Raw genomic sequence first — 19097 nt, forward strand, 5'->3', positions numbered from 1 at the left:
GCTCTGGCTGCGCTCTTGTCTCAGCTCACCAGGAGCTCCGTCACCGTGGTTATGGTCTCCGGTGTGCCGGTGGCTGCTGAGGGTTTGATATCGTTAATCCGTTTCCATTTGGCGGCACCGCTGCTGCACGGGGGGCGTCGGTAGCAGGCGGAGGATGAGAGCGGGAGCACTGCAGTAATGATGCGCTTTATTGTGGACTGCCTGAGGGCACCGCGGGACAGAGCCCCGAAGGATGAAGGGTAACACTCAAGCTCTGCCTCTGATCATCACTCGCTGCTCTCAGTCGCGTTGTTTCTTCGTATCAATGCAGTTTCAACTTTGAAAAAGAGGGTGTACAGTGAGGACTGCGTGAATAGGATTGAGGCTCACACTATAAATAGTGTGGGTGAGGACAGTTACGGGCCTGTCTAGTTCCAGTAAACGTTCATTAACATTGGATGTGTTAGATGTGTGCTGTCTATAGTGGCTCAAGCATTTAAATAGAGATATGCATGGATCATTAGAGAATTGGGGGACATTTTACGTCCCACCCATCAAATTTCAAATAATCCATGTAGAAAATACTACAACATGCAGTTGTGTAAATTCACTTGTCCTCAGACCAAATCTTAAAAAAAAAAAAAAAAAAACTGGGAGAAAAGTGTTTGAAAATATTTTTTAAAATACCAAATGAGTCTGGAGTTCCCCCTAAAATGCAATTTTTCTCTTGTTCCACCCCCCTAATGACCAAATTGAATCTGAATTAAATTTTACAGTTAATGTCACCAATTATCTATGTGCAGACAAATACAGATTCAATTACCAGTCACAAACAAAGGTTACACACATTTGTAATGACCATGTAAATCATGGCAGTCTTGAGTTTTCCTCTCCTCCCATTACTCTGAATTTTCTGTGATGGGATGATTAAAACCCGTGCACCTTTGATACAAAGAAAAAAACATTGCATTTTTGTTCTTTCATAGATTTAGTAAAGGTCCTCTGGAAATATGATCAAATCTGATGGATCAAAAATGTTTTCTTCCTAATCGTGGCAGTAGCACAACAGTGCCGTGCACTTTATGATTACAAGCAATTCTTTGCACAGATGATTTTGGGATCTGTAGTTGCTTTGACATGGCTCCAAGTGACTTTTCTGAGTTGTTCAAGTCAGTTATTTGCTTTTTCAGATCCCTGCTGAGCTCCTCAGACTTCACCACTGTAGTGTATAATGTGTGTATTAAGTGTATAATGGGTCTATTTAAATGGTTCAGTTGTGAAAATGAGCATGATGGCTTTTTCAGGGACATTAATATCGCTGTAAGGGCAGCTTTAATTTCCTAATTTACTTAGAATACCTGTACACAGTTATCTAGCATACCTAAACCATTTTGACTCCACTGTAGTGAATGGTTCTAAGTCTTTCACGATAAACTTGGTAACAGCCCTGACATTATGCTGCTTTTTGCTGTGTCATTCTCCCTTGTTTGGAGATGGTAAATGGGTTGGTGGTGAATGTCTGATTTCCATCAACTGACAAAGCAAAGGCTGCTGCTTGACTGGCATTGTCTGTGGGATTATTAAATTAACATAATGTCACATTACAGAAGTGCTTAAATCTATGACAGCAACTGTGACATTGCAAATAACTAATTGCATAAACTTATTTGTGTAAAAGTAGCTGTTGGTGTTAACTGACCTTTTAGTTTAGTTACTCCCCGTAACATCTCCATCAGAGCCAGTGGGGCTCGGAGGCTCCACTGATTTGCTAGCAGTAGCTGCTTTACTTAAGGTATCAAACATACTGCACTGTTTTTTATTACAGTTTTTCTCAAACACAGATTAACAGATTTGGATGAAATTTTCAGGGAAGGTCAGAAATGACACAAGGACCAAGTGATTAGATTTTGGCAGTGATGCAGCTTATAGTCTGGATCCACGGATTTGTTAAAGATTTCTGTATCATTGCGAGATAGCGGCACGGCGTCACTGTAACTATGACAACAAGTGAACACTAAATCAACAACCTGCTGACGATCACATGATTGTGATCTTACTACAAATCCACCGCTGCGGACCATGAAACTTTTAAAGATTTCATCCATCGGAAATCATACAACTGAGTAGCCTTGGCGGAGTACTGCGCTCTCTGAGGGCTTTTCTGGATACAGAAAGGCCCTCAGAGAGTTGCGCTTTTACGTGTTTCATGAGGTTGCTGGTATTACTACCTTTAGACACAAATTACATGTAGCTGCACTGTTGATAAATCTAGAAAAGTGAGCCCAAACTTTAGATCCCTTTGCCCTGTGCATCATTCGGCTGCTGCAGAGAGCCGTCAGCAGCAGCACAACAATGCAATGTCATACGTGATCACCTGACGCCAGACGCTCACCATTAGGGGATGCTTGCGATTTACATCAGTTTGAAGTAACGTTGTACAGTTTATTTCATAAACATCAATAACAGCCCCGTTTGTCAAAGATTTTAACGGTGCTAAATTACCGACCCAACGGTACCAATTAATACCAGTGCATGGTACCCATCCCTATGTAGACTGGAAAATGTGCTTCCCAGAAAGCATTGATTTAAGAAATATTGAGGCTTTAGTAAATAGATCAAACTTTTGTAGAAAAATAATACTGAGCTAACTGAGCTGACCCCAATCCGAAACTGTGTAACAGATGATTTAGCTTTAGCTGCTAAACTGTGACTGTGTCTGACAGCTCACCTGCCTGAAGTGTAGAGAAGAACACAGTGAGATTCACCATTAGGTCACGACCGATGCTACTGTCAGGGAAAACGTCTAGTTATAATTATTAGTAATGAATGAAGTTACCAATTGTTGTATTGTGCTGAGTTGTAAATGTGTGCACCTGTCTTGGATTGGAGACGTATTCATCCTGCTGCTGACTGATGCTGCAGGTATTTAAAAATCTCAGAATAAAGACACCTACAAATAGCTGGAAGCAGGAAAACTAAACTTCAGCTCATGTTTATACTTTGAGGTATTTGTGTGTGTCTTCGTCAACTAAAGGCATGCAAAATGTGTGCTTTGTGTTCTCTGTGATGCTCATGAGCAGCTGCACAGCCAACTGGCTGCTGCTGCCCTCAGCCTTTGAACATTGCAGCTTTAGTTAATGAACGTGACCTATATATCTGGGGGGGGGGGGGGGGGGGGGGGGGGGGGGGGGGGGGGGCACAGGTTGACTAGTAAGACACCAAGGGCTTTAAAAAACACAGCTCATTAGCTCTTTAACTTAAATGTCCAGGAGAGGTGAGGAGGTAACAAATTTTATCTGTACAAATCATCAGAACATAGTTTAATGTAACTTACAACAGCCTCCTTTCCTCCCTTGTAATTTGTTGTAGTACAATAAGAAGTTACTCTCCTACCTTTGAATAAGAGTGTGATTGTTCAATTTCAGAGCCTTATTCTTCATTTTGCTTTCAGGTTTTGCAATACTTTCCCTCAAAGCCCTGCCCTCTCTCAAATAGCACCTGATTAGATGCAATTGAGCTCTGCTGCTGCTCAAACCTGTTTGTTTGCACTTGGGTTTCTTGCTGTACAAATGTCCTGTTCTTCGTTTTGAAATGTCTCCTCGCTCAGAAGTGCTGTGAGATTGGCACTCTCGCATATGGATCTCTGCAAAACAACTCTGTCAAATGTCTGTGACCAATCAAATTGTCCCTGTACTTCTTACAGTGTCCTTGACGGACAGTTAGTGTTTGACTGAGTTCATTCTCCATAGTCCTCTTATATGTACTTCACTTGTTTTCCTGTAGGTGGTAATAGATATTCTAGTGTCTATATGTGAGTATTTACAGTTTCAGTTTTTACTACAATAGGTACATACTGTATTTTAGCAACCTGGAGTGGTTGCTAGAACTGTGGGCAGTTTCATGTTAGCAAGCACAATGAATGTAGATGGGAATATTCATGCTCAAATCTACTGTTGAATAAGTAGTTGTGTGATTGTTGTTCGGTTTTCGTTTTGGGGTCTCTGAATGTTTGTGTAGCCAAGAACACTGTGTGAGTTTTGTTTTCAATGAGTACTCATGACAGAGACTCCTGCAGCCGCTAATGATCGTGACTTTCAGCATGTACGTGTTCAAGTGAGTGTGTAAATGCTTTTTAAAACAGCATTCCTGTCTTTCTGTGATGGATAGTGAACTGGAACTGATGCACTTTATGGAACCACTTTGTCAAACTGTGAGCCCTGTTTTTCAAGTTAAAGTCTCACCCTGGAAGGCTAGTTTTCATTTTTTTTAAAATAGCCTTGCAATAACAACAGTAACAAGAAAAGGACTCAGGGAGCGCAGCACTCTGCCAAGGCTGCTCAGTAGTTGTACGATTTCTACGGATGAAATCTTCAAACAATTCATGGTCCACAGCGGTGGATTTGTAGTAGGATCGCAATCGTGTGATCGTCAGCGGGCAGCTGACGTAGTGTTCACTTGTTGTCATAGTTACAGTGATGCCGTGCCACTATCTCGCAATGATACAGAAATCTTTAACAAATCCGTGGATCCAGACTGTAAGCCACATCACTGTCAAAATCTAATCAACTGGTTCTTGTGTCATTTCTGACTTTCCCTGAAAGTTTCATCCAAATCAGTGAATCCGTTTTTGAGAAATGTTGCTAACAGACGGACAAACCGATGCTGATCGCCACATAACTTCCTTGGTGGAGTAACTAGTTCGCCCATTTAAACAGTACAAAACAAAAGCAGTTCCTCTTTCCAGACATGTATAAACATTGCAGTGGGTGAGGTAAGTACAGTGGTATGTAAAAGTTTGGGCACCCCTGATAATTTTCAAGATTTTCCTTTATAAATCACTGGTTGTTCGGATCAGCAATTTCAGTTAAATATATCATATAGCAGACGAACACAGTGATATTTGAGAAGTGAAATGAAGTTTATAGGATTTACAGAAAGTGTGCAATAATTTTTTAAACAAAAGTAGGCAGGTGCATAAATTTGGGCACCCTTGTTGTTTTATTGATTTGAATACCTTTAGCACTAATTATTGGAACACAAAATGTGTTTGGTAAGCTCATTGACCCTTGACCTACATACACAGGTGAAGCCAATCATGAGAAAGGGTATTTAAGGTGGCCAATTGCAAGTTGTTCTCCTCTTTGCATCTTCTCTGAAGAGTGGCAACATGGGAGCCTCAAAACAGCTGTCAAATGACCCGAAAGGAAAGCTTGTTCAACATCATGGTTTAGGGGAAGGATCCAAAAAGCTAGCTCAGAGATTTCAGCTGTCAGTTTCCACTGTGAGGAACATAGTGAGGAAATGGAAGACCACAGGCACAGTTCTAGTTAAGGCCCGGAGTGGCAGCCAAGAAAAATCTCAGATAAGCAGAGGCGAAGGATGGTGAGAACAGTCAAACTCAACCCACAAACCAGCTCCAAAGACCTACAACATGATCTTGCTGCAGATGGTGTCACTGTGCATCATTCAACTATTCAGTGCACTTTGCACAAGGGGATGCTGTATGGGAGAGTAATGCGGAAGAAGCCTTTTCTGTGCACATGCCACAAACAGAGTTGCTTCAGGTATGCTAAAGCACATTTGGACAAGCCAGCTTCATTTTGGAATAAGGTGCTGTGGACTGATGAAACTAAAATTGAGTTATTTGGACATAACAAGGGGCGTTATGCATGGCGGATGAAGAACACAGCATTCCAAGACAAACACTTGCTACCCACAGTAAAATTTGGTGGTGGTTCCATCATGCTGTGGGGCTGTGTGGCCAGTGCAGGTACTGGCAATCTTGTTAAAGTTGAAGGTCGCATGGATTCCAGTCAGTATCAGCAGATTCTTGCGAACAATGTTCAAGAATCAGTGACAAAGTTGAAGTTGCGCCGGGACTGGATACTTCAACAAGACGCTAAACACTGCTCAAATTCTACTAAGGCATTCATGCAGAGCAACAAGTACAACATTGTGGAATGGCCATCTCAGTCCCCAGATCTGAATATTATTGAAAATCTGTGGTGTGATTTAAAGCGGGCTGTCCATGCTCGGAAACCACCAAACCTGACTGAACTGGAGATGTTTTGTAAAGAACAATGGTCAAAAATACCTTCAACCAGAATCCAGACCCTCATTGGAAGCTATAGGAAGCGTTTAGAGGCTGTTATTTCTGCAAAAGGAGGATCTACTAAATATTGATGTAATTTTTCTGTTGGGGTGCCCAAATTTATGCACCTGCCTACTTTTGTTTAAATAATTATTGCACACTTTCTGTAAATCCTATAAACTTCATTTCACTTCTCAAATATCACTGTGTTCGTCTGCTATATGATATATTTAACTGAAATTGCTGATCCAAACAACCAGTGATTTATAAAGGAAAATCTTGAAAATTATCAGGGGTGCCCAAACTTTCCCATACCACTGTATGTGTACAAAGATTATGTCACTGATTGAGCTACGGGAATTTTTGTACTGTGTCAGCTTCATGTTATTGATAATTTAAGCCTATATGCCGACCTCACTTCAGCTGTTTCAGAGAAATGCACAGTGACTTTATAAAATAAATTCTGTAACATGAGATGTATCAATGTTTAATCCTGGACTGAGAAGCATCCATTTTTGTCTTAGTTATCTTGTGGCAGTGTTGGCATCACTGAATAACATTTGAAAGCCAAGCATATTATTATAATGGTATTCCATGGTTTCCATGCCTTCACAAAATAATTCTGAAGAAAGGAATTGTGTGATTAAAATAAATTCTTACTTAAGGTCCTTCATGTGGGTGATCCATACTGGCGAGTGATCTGCTAAACCTGATTAAAAAGTAATTGCATGAAAGGATTGCTGACAAAAAGCCTAATTGACATAGTTTTTTCCTCGAGTGATGCAATGTGCTGTTGGACTACTGTTATATGTAGATGCACTCAAAATAAAGCAAAGGACATCTGTGCGAGCAACAATAAATCTAAATAAATCAGCATTTAACAGAGTAGATTTGCACCCAACTTGCTCAAGGTATTATATACAAAAGTTATTGTGTCACAATTTAGGTATGGTGTGGTCATTTATGATGTGAGATTCAAATAGAAGATTGATAGTCATGTAGCAGTCATTCTACAGGTACAAAACAAAACTTCACACAGTCTGTCTCTGGCTGCAAATGGATACAAATTTTCAACACTTGTTTTAAGTCAATCAATAGTCAGCTACTAAGTAACACAAAATTAACTCAGTAGAAATCATTCCATGTTCTGATGTGGTCACTTGGAAACACAGTGAACACAACATAATCCTCTTCAATAGTCTACATCTTATGACATGCGCTGGACCAGGTGTAGATGATCAGCCACTCAATATCATTGATTCTGTCATAGTGCGCTTCAGCTCACCCATAACATTAGACCCCTGGCTGGTAGACATTAAGCAGCACGGATGACTTCATCATAGTGGCACTTAAGTAGCTAAACTCCTGTAATGCTCACCACTTGTCAACACGGAGCTGCTGGTAGTCCAAGTAACCTCCTTGGGCCACTACTGTACAAAACTGTAGCAGGCTCCACCTGGTGGCATAACCAAGCACTACAGCTAATGGTGGCGTAACCAAGCACTATAGCTAATGTTCAGTACATTCTCTGACATGCATGTTGTTCTGCCTTATTAGGTTATTACACTTTTAATTGTTTAAATTGTGAAAAGCAATTCATTGATTAACGTGTAATCACTACCATCCCTGTTGTTAATTCAGTTCAGTGTTATGCCAATTAGAGAACCCAACAATCCAATGTTCCCTTTGGATTCCCTATGAGTTAGCGGTCATATAAAAAATAAATTAACTGCTACCATCAAGGAGAAGGTTCAGGTCCATCCAAGCAAGAACTTCCAGATGGCCAACAGCTTCTTTCCACAATCCATAAGAGTTCTCAGTAACAGCGTCCCACCCCTGCCACCCCCCACCATGGACACAAGACATGTAGGCTTGATCTAGGATCAAGCACATTGCCACTCACTGTGACTGACTCACGTTATGCAATGTGCTTTGTAAAAAGTATTTATTTTTAGCATTTTAGATTTCTGTGTTTCTTGAATTAATTTTATTTATTTTATTACAGACTATTTATTGCAGTGCTGGAGATGCTATGCTTCTCGTTGTTTTTATAACAATAAAGAACCTTTGAACCTGTGAAAAAAAAAAATCTCAGACAGAACCAGGTTGAGGGAAGGCGACCATCTGCCTCAGCCAGTTGAGGTGAGAGTGGAGATGAGGAGGGAGGGGGATAGCAGGACAGCAGATGGAGAATAGATTAACAATACAAACAGAACAATGAACATTTTGGAGGTCGGTCAGACCAGCGACTGCAGAGAGATCAGAGATCACATACGATACTTAAATTGAATAGCTGGCTTCAATTTATCTCTGTATACTGTATCTGTCAAATAAGCCACCAATGCATAGATAGAAACTACGGCCTACACCTTATAATGCATTTATTAATGGCATGGGTGATTGAAGCAGGGAAGAAAAAGGAGTTCTACGGTAAGTCATGTTCTCACATATTTGAAATGTGTTGTTGAAGCGTTATTGATTGATCAGTTACTCTTGCCTGTCCAGGCTGCTGCTGCTGAGGTTTTCAATGAATGGCTCAGTCACTGCTTTAAGTGCGTGTGTGTGGACTGATGCATACTGCAGTTGCCAGTGGTGGTGACGGAGAAGGGGGAGGGAATATAGGAGGGAATGAGAGATGTGAGGACTAGAGAAGCAGCACGATGGTAGGATGAAAAAAGGGAGGAAGAGGAAATATATGAAGGGAGGAGACTAGAGAACGGGAATTAGCCTCCGCATGGATAAGCCTGCTCTACTGTTATTACTCTCTCCTGTCTGACTCATCCCCCCTTTCTCTCTCCATTCATTGGTGCATTCTGCCTGTATGCACCGATCAACATGAACACACACACACACACACACACACACACACACACACACACACACACACACACACACACACACAGGCAGCTCCTCCTCCTCTGCAGTGTAGCGACAGCTTTAGAGAGCAGCAATGGAGGAGACAGCAGTGCAGAAGGAAAAAACAGAGATATCGTGGGAGGGAGGGCATGATGGTGGGAAGACAGACTGGAAGAATGAGTGCTCTCTCTCTTCTCTCCTGAAACATTCTTGTCTTCTTTGCTGGTCGTCTCCCAGGGACAACGATGTCGTGGAAACAGATGAGAGAGTCCTCGCCAAGGTAGCGGAGATCAGAGTAAGAAGACCACAGCACCTAGCTCTGGTGTGTGTGTGTGATTTTGTGTTTGCCTGTGAGTGTGTGTGTGTGTGTGTGTGTGTGCGCGTTGGGTGTTGATACATCTGTGTGAACATGTTTTGTGTTGGCATCACATTTTATTAAGTTTGTTCAATAATGTGGACAGGGCATGCATATATGTGCATCTATATGTGTGTACTTGTCGTGTTTCCAGGGATTCTTCCAGCACTGCATTTCCCATGATGCTCTCATGTGATGTCATGAGGCTATCAGTGGTGCCTCCAGAATTTTTTTTGTAAGAGTGGCCAGATGGGACCACCGGAAATTTTAAGGTGGCATCCTAAAACAAAAAGCCTTTACTGAATTTCATGAACTCTATTATGCTGTGTGGTACAGAGGTGTTGTAAAAGCTGTGTCATTATGAAAGTTAAGGAATCCATACCTTGGGTTCTTATTTTACTGTTAATGTTCTTAATTATTTGATATGCATAGACTAACATGGGTACGTTGTGGTTATTTTGGTGACTGCCCTACAGAATAGAATAGAATTTGAGAGTAAGAAGTTCAGAAATAGGCAAGACATCCAAAGTTTATTTATGATTTCAACACAGAAAATTCTGTCCATATGTGGTGGTAATCTAACTACAGGTACTTTGGGTTGTAGAAAGCGGGGAGTTCATTGTTGCTTGGCTATTCGTTGCCATATTCTGGTAGTTACTGTAATGACTGGAGAAGTAATGTTCTACATCCTTTCCACAATAATGTCATTACATCAAATATCCTGTTGGGAAACAAAAAAAATCTCCCTGATAAAACGACTTGATATGACAGAAATATGTTTAGGCTATAATAAACAGATGAGATTTTTTACAGTGAAATAATATCCACCTGTGCTGTAGCTCAGTACTCAGGGCTGATTTAACAGCTGCTGTGGGTCTGTAACAGCTCACCTGTCTGATATGAAGAAATGTACACATTGTCATTTGCAATTAGATCCTGTCTCTATGTCTGGAATAATTTATGATTTGAAGTAATGAAATTACCGCTGCTGTGGGTAAACGAGCACATCTCTCTTTTTGGAAATGGTCATATGCTGCAGGTATTTATAAAACTCAGCTCCTGTTAATGTTTTCTCAAAACCTGTATTGTATTTATTACAATTTAGTTTCATAAATTTGCACTTTTAACTTGCACCATTGTATTTCAGTGGGTGTTTTAGTTTGTATTTGATGGGAAATTGTAAAGGAAAGTGAACACCGCAAACCTTTAGGTACATGAAAGGTGTTCTGTGATTTTGGAGAGGTCTCTGCATGCCTTCTTTAGCTAAAGGTACAAGCTGTGTCTTTTGACCCCAATCTTTTGAACAGTAGTGTAGATGTTGCATCATCTCATTGCTGCCCTCACTTGGACTGGGATCCAGTAGTAATTTTCTGCAAAATTTTAAAATCACAGTTTCAGTGAATGCAGTTCAGAAGTAGGTGGCTCGGACCCCCATTGGATCCCCTTGGAGAGGCCACTCTATGCAGTTACACTATTCTCAGACTTTATGAAGCTATGCTACAAGTAAACGTGTCCTTGGTGCAAGTCTAGATTATCAGATGAACAAAGCACAAACCTTCAGTGGTCCTCTTGTACCTGCAGGATCTCTTCATAGGACTGTCTGATGGAGTCTTGCAGTGGAGTGTTCCTCTCTCCAGCCTCCTCTGCCTTCCTCTTGGCTTGTTTCAGGCCTAGATTGTTGACATTTGATTTGTTTCACTGCAATCTAGATGCTGTAACTAGCTGCCACTAGAGCAGCACCATCTGAACTGATGACTAAGAAATGAACGCAGTTCACTTGCAGTGGCCTACAATATAATACCAAGAGTACAACCGATATCCAGTCTGAGGTCAATAATGACCCCAAAAAAGACCATCAATACTACTTCACATTCTGTACTGGCTTTGTTGAGCTTTTACAGACTGATTAAATCTCAATTCAACTCACGCCTTGTTAAATAAAACTAGCACTGTTAAAAGAATGCTAATCCTTAAGCTCGCTCTACATTGCTCAGAGGACAAGGTAGTGTAGGGCTGCAGCTAGTTAACATGAGCTACCTGGCACACAGATTGGAAGATGGGTAATATTACAGCGGAGTTTTGTCCCAAACCCCTTCGCGTCTTCTTCTAGTCTGGGCTCAGTGTTAAGTTATGCTTTTTTACTAATGATAAGGAATGTATTGTTTCAAAATAACCAAAATGTTGTGCATCACGACTTATACATTATATATGAGTTTTTTCTAAGTGCAGTTGCCATTTAAACACTGACAGGTGGAGATGGCAGATGGAAATTAGTTTTTTAGGTTAACTGGACTAATTTACAATTTTTCTTCTGTTAGGCAGTGAATACTTTCAATTTGAAATTCAATAAAAATTTGTGAATAATTTACTAGTTAGCATAATATACTGTATGACAGGAAAGGACTTGTTTACAAGCTCATGTACTAATTTTAGCAGACTCTCTCCTGCCTCCAGTTATTTGCTTTCTGGTTTTATGTGTTTACTGGACAGACACAAGTTAAACTGATGCCACTGTTTATATCACGCTGTGGGTAAAACATCAAAGAAGCACTGTTTCTTCCCTGAAATGTTGTTTGATGTGACTGTTGATCATATGTGGAGCCAGACCTGAATCGTGTTAATGTGATAAGACATATCTCTGCTCCAGCCACCAGCCCTGCCAGTCTTACTGTCTCTGGGTGTGGCTGTGTTGCTGCTCATTGTCCTCATCACAGGAGTAAAGGCTGGATCACCTGATGCCAGTTTGCACCTCCTGCATGAACATTTGACCATTCAGTCTTTGACCTGCTTCTAACTACTGTTTGTTCTGCTGTCAGTTCCGTGGCAACATTATTGTTCTTCTTACCCATTGCATGATATTTGTTAGTTTTTTTCAGTTCGTGTTTTCTGTTTTGCTTAGTTTTCAGTTCATGGGTTGATGGTATATTTTGTGTTGTGTGGCCTCTGGACTAGTTAGATTAGCCAGCCCCTAGAAATCTAAGTTAGGTTTCGGGCTACTCACTGGCAGTGGTTCACCCCATGCCATGTGCTCCCGAGACCCTGTGTTGAACTTACTTTGTTGTATTCAGTTGTTTTTGTAGAGTAAAATACAACCTGTTACACTTGCATTTTCTGCCAGATTCATGTCTGTTTCTTTTCTGTCTTTATGGTTTTGTTCAGTTCACATTTGTCAAGTGCACCTGTGTGGCTGTGTGTGTCCACATGCACACGTCATTATTCTACAGGAGCCTGAATCATGTGTCTGTGTGTGTGTGTGTGTGTGTGTGTGTGTGTGTGTGTGTGTGTGTGTGTGTGTGTGTAGGAGCTAGAAAATGCAGTGGCAGTTGAGAACTTGGAACTCCAGGAACAGCAGTCGGACCGCAAGGAGCTGGAGGAGACCCTGGTTAAATTAGATCAACACAAAGAGAAGCTGTCACAGCAGATAAAGGCAACCAGACAGCTCTGCTATGAAGAAAGTCAACAGGTAATGATGAACTGCTACTGTACAGATAATTCTGTCTCTCTCGTGCTGTTCCTGTGCTTCTCACATTCATTAACTAGAAAAGTACTCAGAGTGCAGTACTCCACCAAGGCTGCTCATTCCATGAAACACTTCTAAGGGATAAGTACCGATAAGTCTGCAGCGGTCGATTTGTAGTAGGATTGCAATCATGTAATTCACTGTGTTCACTTGTAGTCGTAGTTACAGTGACCCCGTGACGTGATCAATGATCGGAAAATTGTGGCTCCAGACTATAAGCTGTAAAACTGCCAAAACCTAATCACTTGGTCCTTGTGTCATTTCTGACCTTCCCTGAAAATTTCATCAAAATCCGTCTATTTTTGAGTAATGTTGCGAACAGACAGACAGACGGATAGACGGACAAATGTACGATGTTTGTCAGATACCTCCGCTGCATTTCTTGGCAGAGTAATTGCAGTATGTACTATATAAGTAAAAGAAAAGTAGTACAGGTAATCCTTCACCACCACTTCACAACTGTGCAGTGGAAAAAATAATTTGTTTTTCTGTCAAAAATGTAACTCTAATAACAGCAGCTACAGTTAAATTTCATTTGGACTTAATAGGATTAAATTAATATTAATTTTGTCCCTCCACATTCTGCCTTTTCATGTCTGTGAATAAAGACAGTGAACCATGAGTTTTTGCTGTTCAGATAAACCAGAAACAGTCACGTTAATGGTATCACATTATTTTCGTATGAATCAGATTCTGAACAGATTTCAATCTGTTAGTCAAAAAATCCTCATAGCTGCACAAAAAAAGTGGCTTCATTAGTTAAAAGTGAAGAGTAGAGTAAAAATGTTTATTAGCAGCTTGGCAGCAGCTGAGTTTTACAGTGGGATTTTCTATTTGTTTTATTGGAAAGTTTTAGCACCCTCTGATGACCAGATGGTTGTTTGTTAATCAATTTTAGCATCATTTTTGTGCAATTTGAAACTGACAGGCCATGGTGTTTTGTTTTGTGTCTTTGGTTTTTTTTTTTTAACAGTTTGTTTTAACTGCGGACCGACTTTGTCCTTTCTTGCCAGATTCTGTCTCTGCAGGCGGAGGAGGTGCAGAAGGAGAGCCAGGTGGAGGAATATGAGAGAGAGCTTGCCAGAGCCAGGTGGAGGTTGAGGAAGCTCAGAGAGGAGGTGAAACAAGCCAAGAGGAAGGCGGAGGAGGCTGGAGAGAGGAACACTCCACTGCAAGACTCCATCAGACAGTCCTATGAAGAGATCCTGCAGGTACAAGGGGACATCCATCCATCCATTATCTACTATTTACACTGCTTAATCGTCAGTAGGGTTGTGGGGGGGGCTAAAGTCTATCCCAACTGACTTAGGCTGAAGACAGGAGATGTCCTAGACAGGGCATCAGTCCTGTGATAGGACTATATATAGAGACTAAAAACCACACTCGCATTCGCCAATTAACTTCAGCATAGTTTTGGACTGTGAGAGGAAGCTGGAGAACCTGGAGAAAACCCACACATGCACAGGGAGAACATGCAAACTCCCTGCAGAAAGATCGCAGGAGGGTGGGGATGTGAACCGGGGATCTTCTAGCTGCAAGGCAACAGTGCTAACCACCAAGCCACTGTGTAGTCCTACAAGTCCTACTATAAGAAAAGATGAAGTTACGCACATTAACAGCATGGGATTGCTGTGGTTCTTTTTTTTTTGTCTCCTATGGGGATTTTGCATTGGTGCATGGTCCATGCCCCTTAAATGTAATTACTAATCAGGATGTGCAACATAAGTACAACAGTATGACAGTGGACTGTGCTGCATCTGATCTACAGCACATGTAGATAGGAAGCTGTCATTTTTATCAAAGACATAATTGAACTTCAGTGAAATGAAACCTCTTTGATTTTGTTACACTAAAATTGTCCCGGGTAACTATAGTTTAATTAATTATTTAAACTTTTGTTACATGCTGCTGGAAGTACTAACAAATGTGACAAAAAATGAGATTTTATATTGTCCATGCTGATTTTTCCATCATGTGGTTCAATATGATCTTGAACTACACTACCATTTACAAGTTTGGAGTCACTTAGAAATGTCCTTATTTTTGAAAGAAAAGCATTTTTTCAATGAAGATAGCCTTTAACTAATTCCAAATCCAGTGTAGACATTGTTAATGTGGTAAATGACTATTGTAGCTGAAAATGACTGATTTTTAATGGAATATCTACATAGGGGTACAGAGGAACAGTTCCAGCAACCATCACTCCTGTGTTCTAATGCTACATTATGTAAGCTAATGATGTTGAAAGGCTAATTGATGATTAGAAACCTTTGTGCAGTTAAGTTAGCACATGAATAAAAGTGTGATTTGTCATGGAAAACATGAAATTGTCTTGGTGACCCCAAACTTTTGAATGGTAGTGTATATTGCATCTCATTCTTGTACTTAAAAGATGTGTGACAAAAGAGAAAAGTGTATTCTTTGATTGAAGTTCATGAAACTTCCAACTCAGGTCTAAAACTACCTGCATTTACTGGCTACTCTTCACTCATGTTTTCCTTGTAGGAGGAAAACACTCTGTGCTCTCTGTCAGGAGGGGCAGTTACTCCAGAGAGCCAACTAGAGGAGTCAACATCCCCGGCAGACACCACTGAAGATGATCCACTTCCCATGAGGCCATGGGGAAGAAGCCAATCACTGCCCGCCTATGCTGACATGATAATGGTAAATCACAGTAATAATAACGAATACTACATAACAAATATGAATAGATTTTTGAAGTGTGTTTGAAAACAATCCAGTTGTGAGTAAGAAGTCGTAGTCATTGTAACCATAACCAATCTCCATAGTGGCTGTAAAACCTCTTAGAATGCAACTACACTGAACTTATAACATTTCAGTGTCTCAATTCAGGGGTAGCATCTTTTGAAGGACGCAGTCTAAGAAGGCATGGGAATTGTATACAGCCAAATACCATAGAAAGCGTTGGTAAATCAGACAATGACAGGATTGTCTACAGAGAACATCCTATACATATTATCAGCCATTCCTGCCTTGACCCATGCGTCATGAAGCGCCACATCCTGTCACCTAGCCATCTTGACTGTGGCAGGGGCACAGCTTAAGACAGAACCCGAATTTTTATTAGAGCAAATGGATATGCTTTGTCGCTGGGTCTGTGTCTGAGAGAGGATCACGGCCAGATAAAATCGGATTGGCTTAGTTCTGTACTTTTAGTCAACAGTAATGTTAACATTAGCTAGTGAACAGTAATAGTCTAATGTAGTATATATGGCTAATGTTATTTAACTTTAATAGTATGATTTTTATTTTGAAAGTAAGCCAGTGGTGGGATGCTACAAAGTACATTTACTCAGTTCAAGTTCCACCTTTTACGTCAGTCAGATGTTATTCCAAAAGTCTTGGGGCTCATCTAGATCATTTTCTGTAAATGCCAGATGAGTTTTTATCTTCTTTTTGGTCAGTAGCAGTTTACACCTTGTAATTCTCCCATTGATGCCATTTTTGCCCTTTGTCTTCCTTATTGTGGAATCATGTACACTGACCTTAACTGAGGCTAGTTAGGCCTGCAAGTCTTTTAATGTTCATCTGGGTTCTTTTGTGATCTCCTGGATGACATGCTGACTCGCTCTTGGAGAAATGTTAGTAGCCCAGCCACTCCTGCGAAGGTTCCCGACTGTTTGATGTTTTCTCCATTTGTGGATAATGTTTCTGACTGTGATTCTCTGGAGTCCCAGAGTCTTAGCAAAGGCTTTGTAACCCTCCAGACTGATAAATGTCAACTACTTTGTTTTGCATTTGTTCTTGAATCTCTTTAGAACATGGCATCCATCCTTTAGCTCCTTCACAATGCCAGACAGGTTGTATTTAGTCATGTTTAGATTCAACAAGCCTGGCAGTAATCATTTGTGGGTGTACATATTTGCACATTTCATGACTGATATAGCTGTTACTATAAACTTTTGTTTCTTCCTATTAATCCAATTGTATTTTCCTTTCTTTTACACCTGCACGTCTTTGTTTCCCTTCCTTCCATGGGTGACTGTACCAGGCGATTAGTGGCTCGCCCTTCTGCAATAATCTAGCTGGTACAAGGGAAGACGACAGTGGGACCAGCTCACCGAAGGTAGGTTTGTTACCACCTTTCATTCTGCACTACCCAACTTATGTGAAATGTTTTAGTCTGCATAATAACTCAAATCATCAGGGTTTTTATCATTTTGAGAAGTTGTGTAGTCACTTAGTTCCTAGACTTTTAAATTATTGTTACGCTGTCTACTAGTAGGACCAGCACTGTTCACTGTTCTCCTTGGTTTGGCATGAAAATATTGAATTTTCACATCTGTTCACAGATGGACAGATCTGACATAGAGGATGACCCAGACGAAGGAGAGCTCAACGATGTAGAGAACAAAGACAGAGAGCAGGAAGAGTCCATTATTAACCCAAAGCGTCTCAGTCAACTGGACTTTTACCAAGCTGACCCCTTCGCCCACTGTCAGAGTGACCGTATGTATCTGATGTACAGCAGAGCCTAAGTAAGATGTAGGGGAGGTAGCCACAGCTAAGCCTCCTGGCTGCATCAGCTACCTAAATCTATTTAAATATACGAGAAACATCAGAGAAATCCATTCTGTTGTCAGTCCAAAACACGATAAATAAGGATACAGCCCTTAGAGGAGAAATACAACTAGTGATATAATTAACTAGCTGTTTGAGTATATTTTGAGACAACTATTTTAAAAGTCTCTGGTTCCAGCTTTTCTATTCTGGCAGTTTGCTGTTTGTTCTTATCTTACATGATGGTAAAATTGGAATCCTTGAGTTTTAGTTAGACAAAACAAGCATTTTCAAGAAGTCACTTAAGGCTTTTTTGTTTATTCAGTATTTTCTAGCAATTTTTGGTCAAACAAATGAATTACTGAAAATAGAATCCACATGTTAATTGATAGTTAAAATAATTTTTTGTTGTAACTCTACTCTGTATGTAAAAAAAACATCGTTTTTACATGGTTATTCAGTATTTTGCACCCATTGTAACAAGAACTCAGCTTCTACTTATGGAACCATGGACACTCAAAGTAACCTGATGCTACTCTATACTTACACAAACATGACATTTGACTTGCCTTTTCTGTTACAAATATTTGTCTTTGGAAGAAAATTGTTTGTGCATTTTACTTCCCACCATTTTGGGTTTCTTGAGAGCAAAGATATTTTAGGGCTACTAACCAATATGTATTTCTGACGCAAGTTGATTTTACTCTCTAGCAAACCATCAATGTGTTTCTTGTTGAACACCAGTCATAGCTTCATATTTTCTGATCACGTCTCAGTGGTTAAATATAGTATTTGAGATTTTCTGATTTCTGTCTCTGTTGGTTTGTAGATGACCTCTTCACTAAACACCTATTTCCTATAATGGATTCAACTGGTGAGTAATAATACACTTATTAACTAGTCCTTATTTTACTTGACATGAAGAAAAGGGTCTATGCTGGACATGATTTTAGCTGTGTAGTTAATTTACTCCAACACTGTGCTTTCTTAAAATGTCTAATATTCTGTTTTCCAGATGAATTTACTTCAGACCCTTTCAAAGGCAGTGACCCATTTGCAGCAGACATTTTGTTTCCAGAACCGAACGTTGGCACTGATGACGGGACGGGAAATGTCGGCGATGAGGCAGACACTAGTCTGTCCTGTGCTGAAAACAAAGCCTCAACAGGCACTCAGTGCTTTGAGTCAGAATTCCCAGATGAAGACAGTGACATAGAGATAAGCTACAGCCGAGAGGACTTAGACGCCATTGCTGTGGCAGATGATTCCCGTGGATTTAAACCCATTCAGAGCTCATCAGAAGAGCTGGGGCCTGAACCGATCCAGGGCTGGAGGTCCCAGGGCCAGTATTCTGTAGAATCAGACCCCAATGGGTATGAGCTGGATCTTGGTGCCATCTCCCCGCCCTCTGACATAGAAGAACATAGTCTGGGATCTCTAGCTGGGGAGGCAACCAATGAGGCAACAGGAGGACTAGAACAAGGTAATTTTTTACTCAGAATTTTACAGATTTTCTAAGTTGTAGTTTTCTTGCTTCTACAACTTAATTTTTATGCTTTCAGAAAAAATACTTTAATACGGTTTGTAGTTTAGCTGTTGAAGCAAAGACAATTTAGTTTTACACAAAACCTCAGAGATGTGAATTGAATTTATGATTTAAATCTAAGCGTTTCCATTGTGTTACGTATTGTTTTGGATTTGAACACTACCATTAGCTCCATTGATGAACATCTGAATGTATTCTAAGTATCTCCTATTATAAACTGTATGCAGTG

General features: G+C 40.4%; 1 protein-coding gene across 6 annotated transcripts in view; it reads left to right on the plus strand.

Moving 5' to 3' along the window:
* Positions 1-19097, plus strand: part of LOC111562877 (uncharacterized) — a 25975-nt gene continuing 6878 nt past the window's right edge. The window contains exons 1-9 of one of the 6 annotated variants that reach the window (XM_035944173.2): positions 1-239; positions 9164-9248; positions 12583-12744; positions 13815-14012; positions 15307-15465; positions 16814-16888; positions 17115-17271; positions 18152-18196; positions 18338-18805. In XM_035944173.2, the coding sequence (XP_035800066.2) occupies positions 178-239; positions 9164-9248; positions 12583-12744; positions 13815-14012; positions 15307-15465; positions 16814-16888; positions 17115-17271; positions 18152-18196; positions 18338-18805 (1411 nt within the window). In that variant the 5' untranslated portion in view covers positions 1-177. Of the gene's footprint in view, positions 240-8693; positions 9249-12582; positions 12745-13814; positions 14013-15306; positions 15466-16813; positions 16889-17114; positions 17272-18151; positions 18197-18337; positions 18806-19097 lie in introns of those variants that run through there. The other 5 variants (XM_035944174.2, XM_023261655.3, XM_035944170.2 and 2 more) reach the window with 5 other exon arrangements.

This window comes from Amphiprion ocellaris, chromosome 10, assembly GCF_022539595.1.
Source record: "Amphiprion ocellaris isolate individual 3 ecotype Okinawa chromosome 10, ASM2253959v1, whole genome shotgun sequence".
Classification (NCBI taxonomy): Eukaryota; Metazoa; Chordata; class Actinopteri; family Pomacentridae; genus Amphiprion; species Amphiprion ocellaris.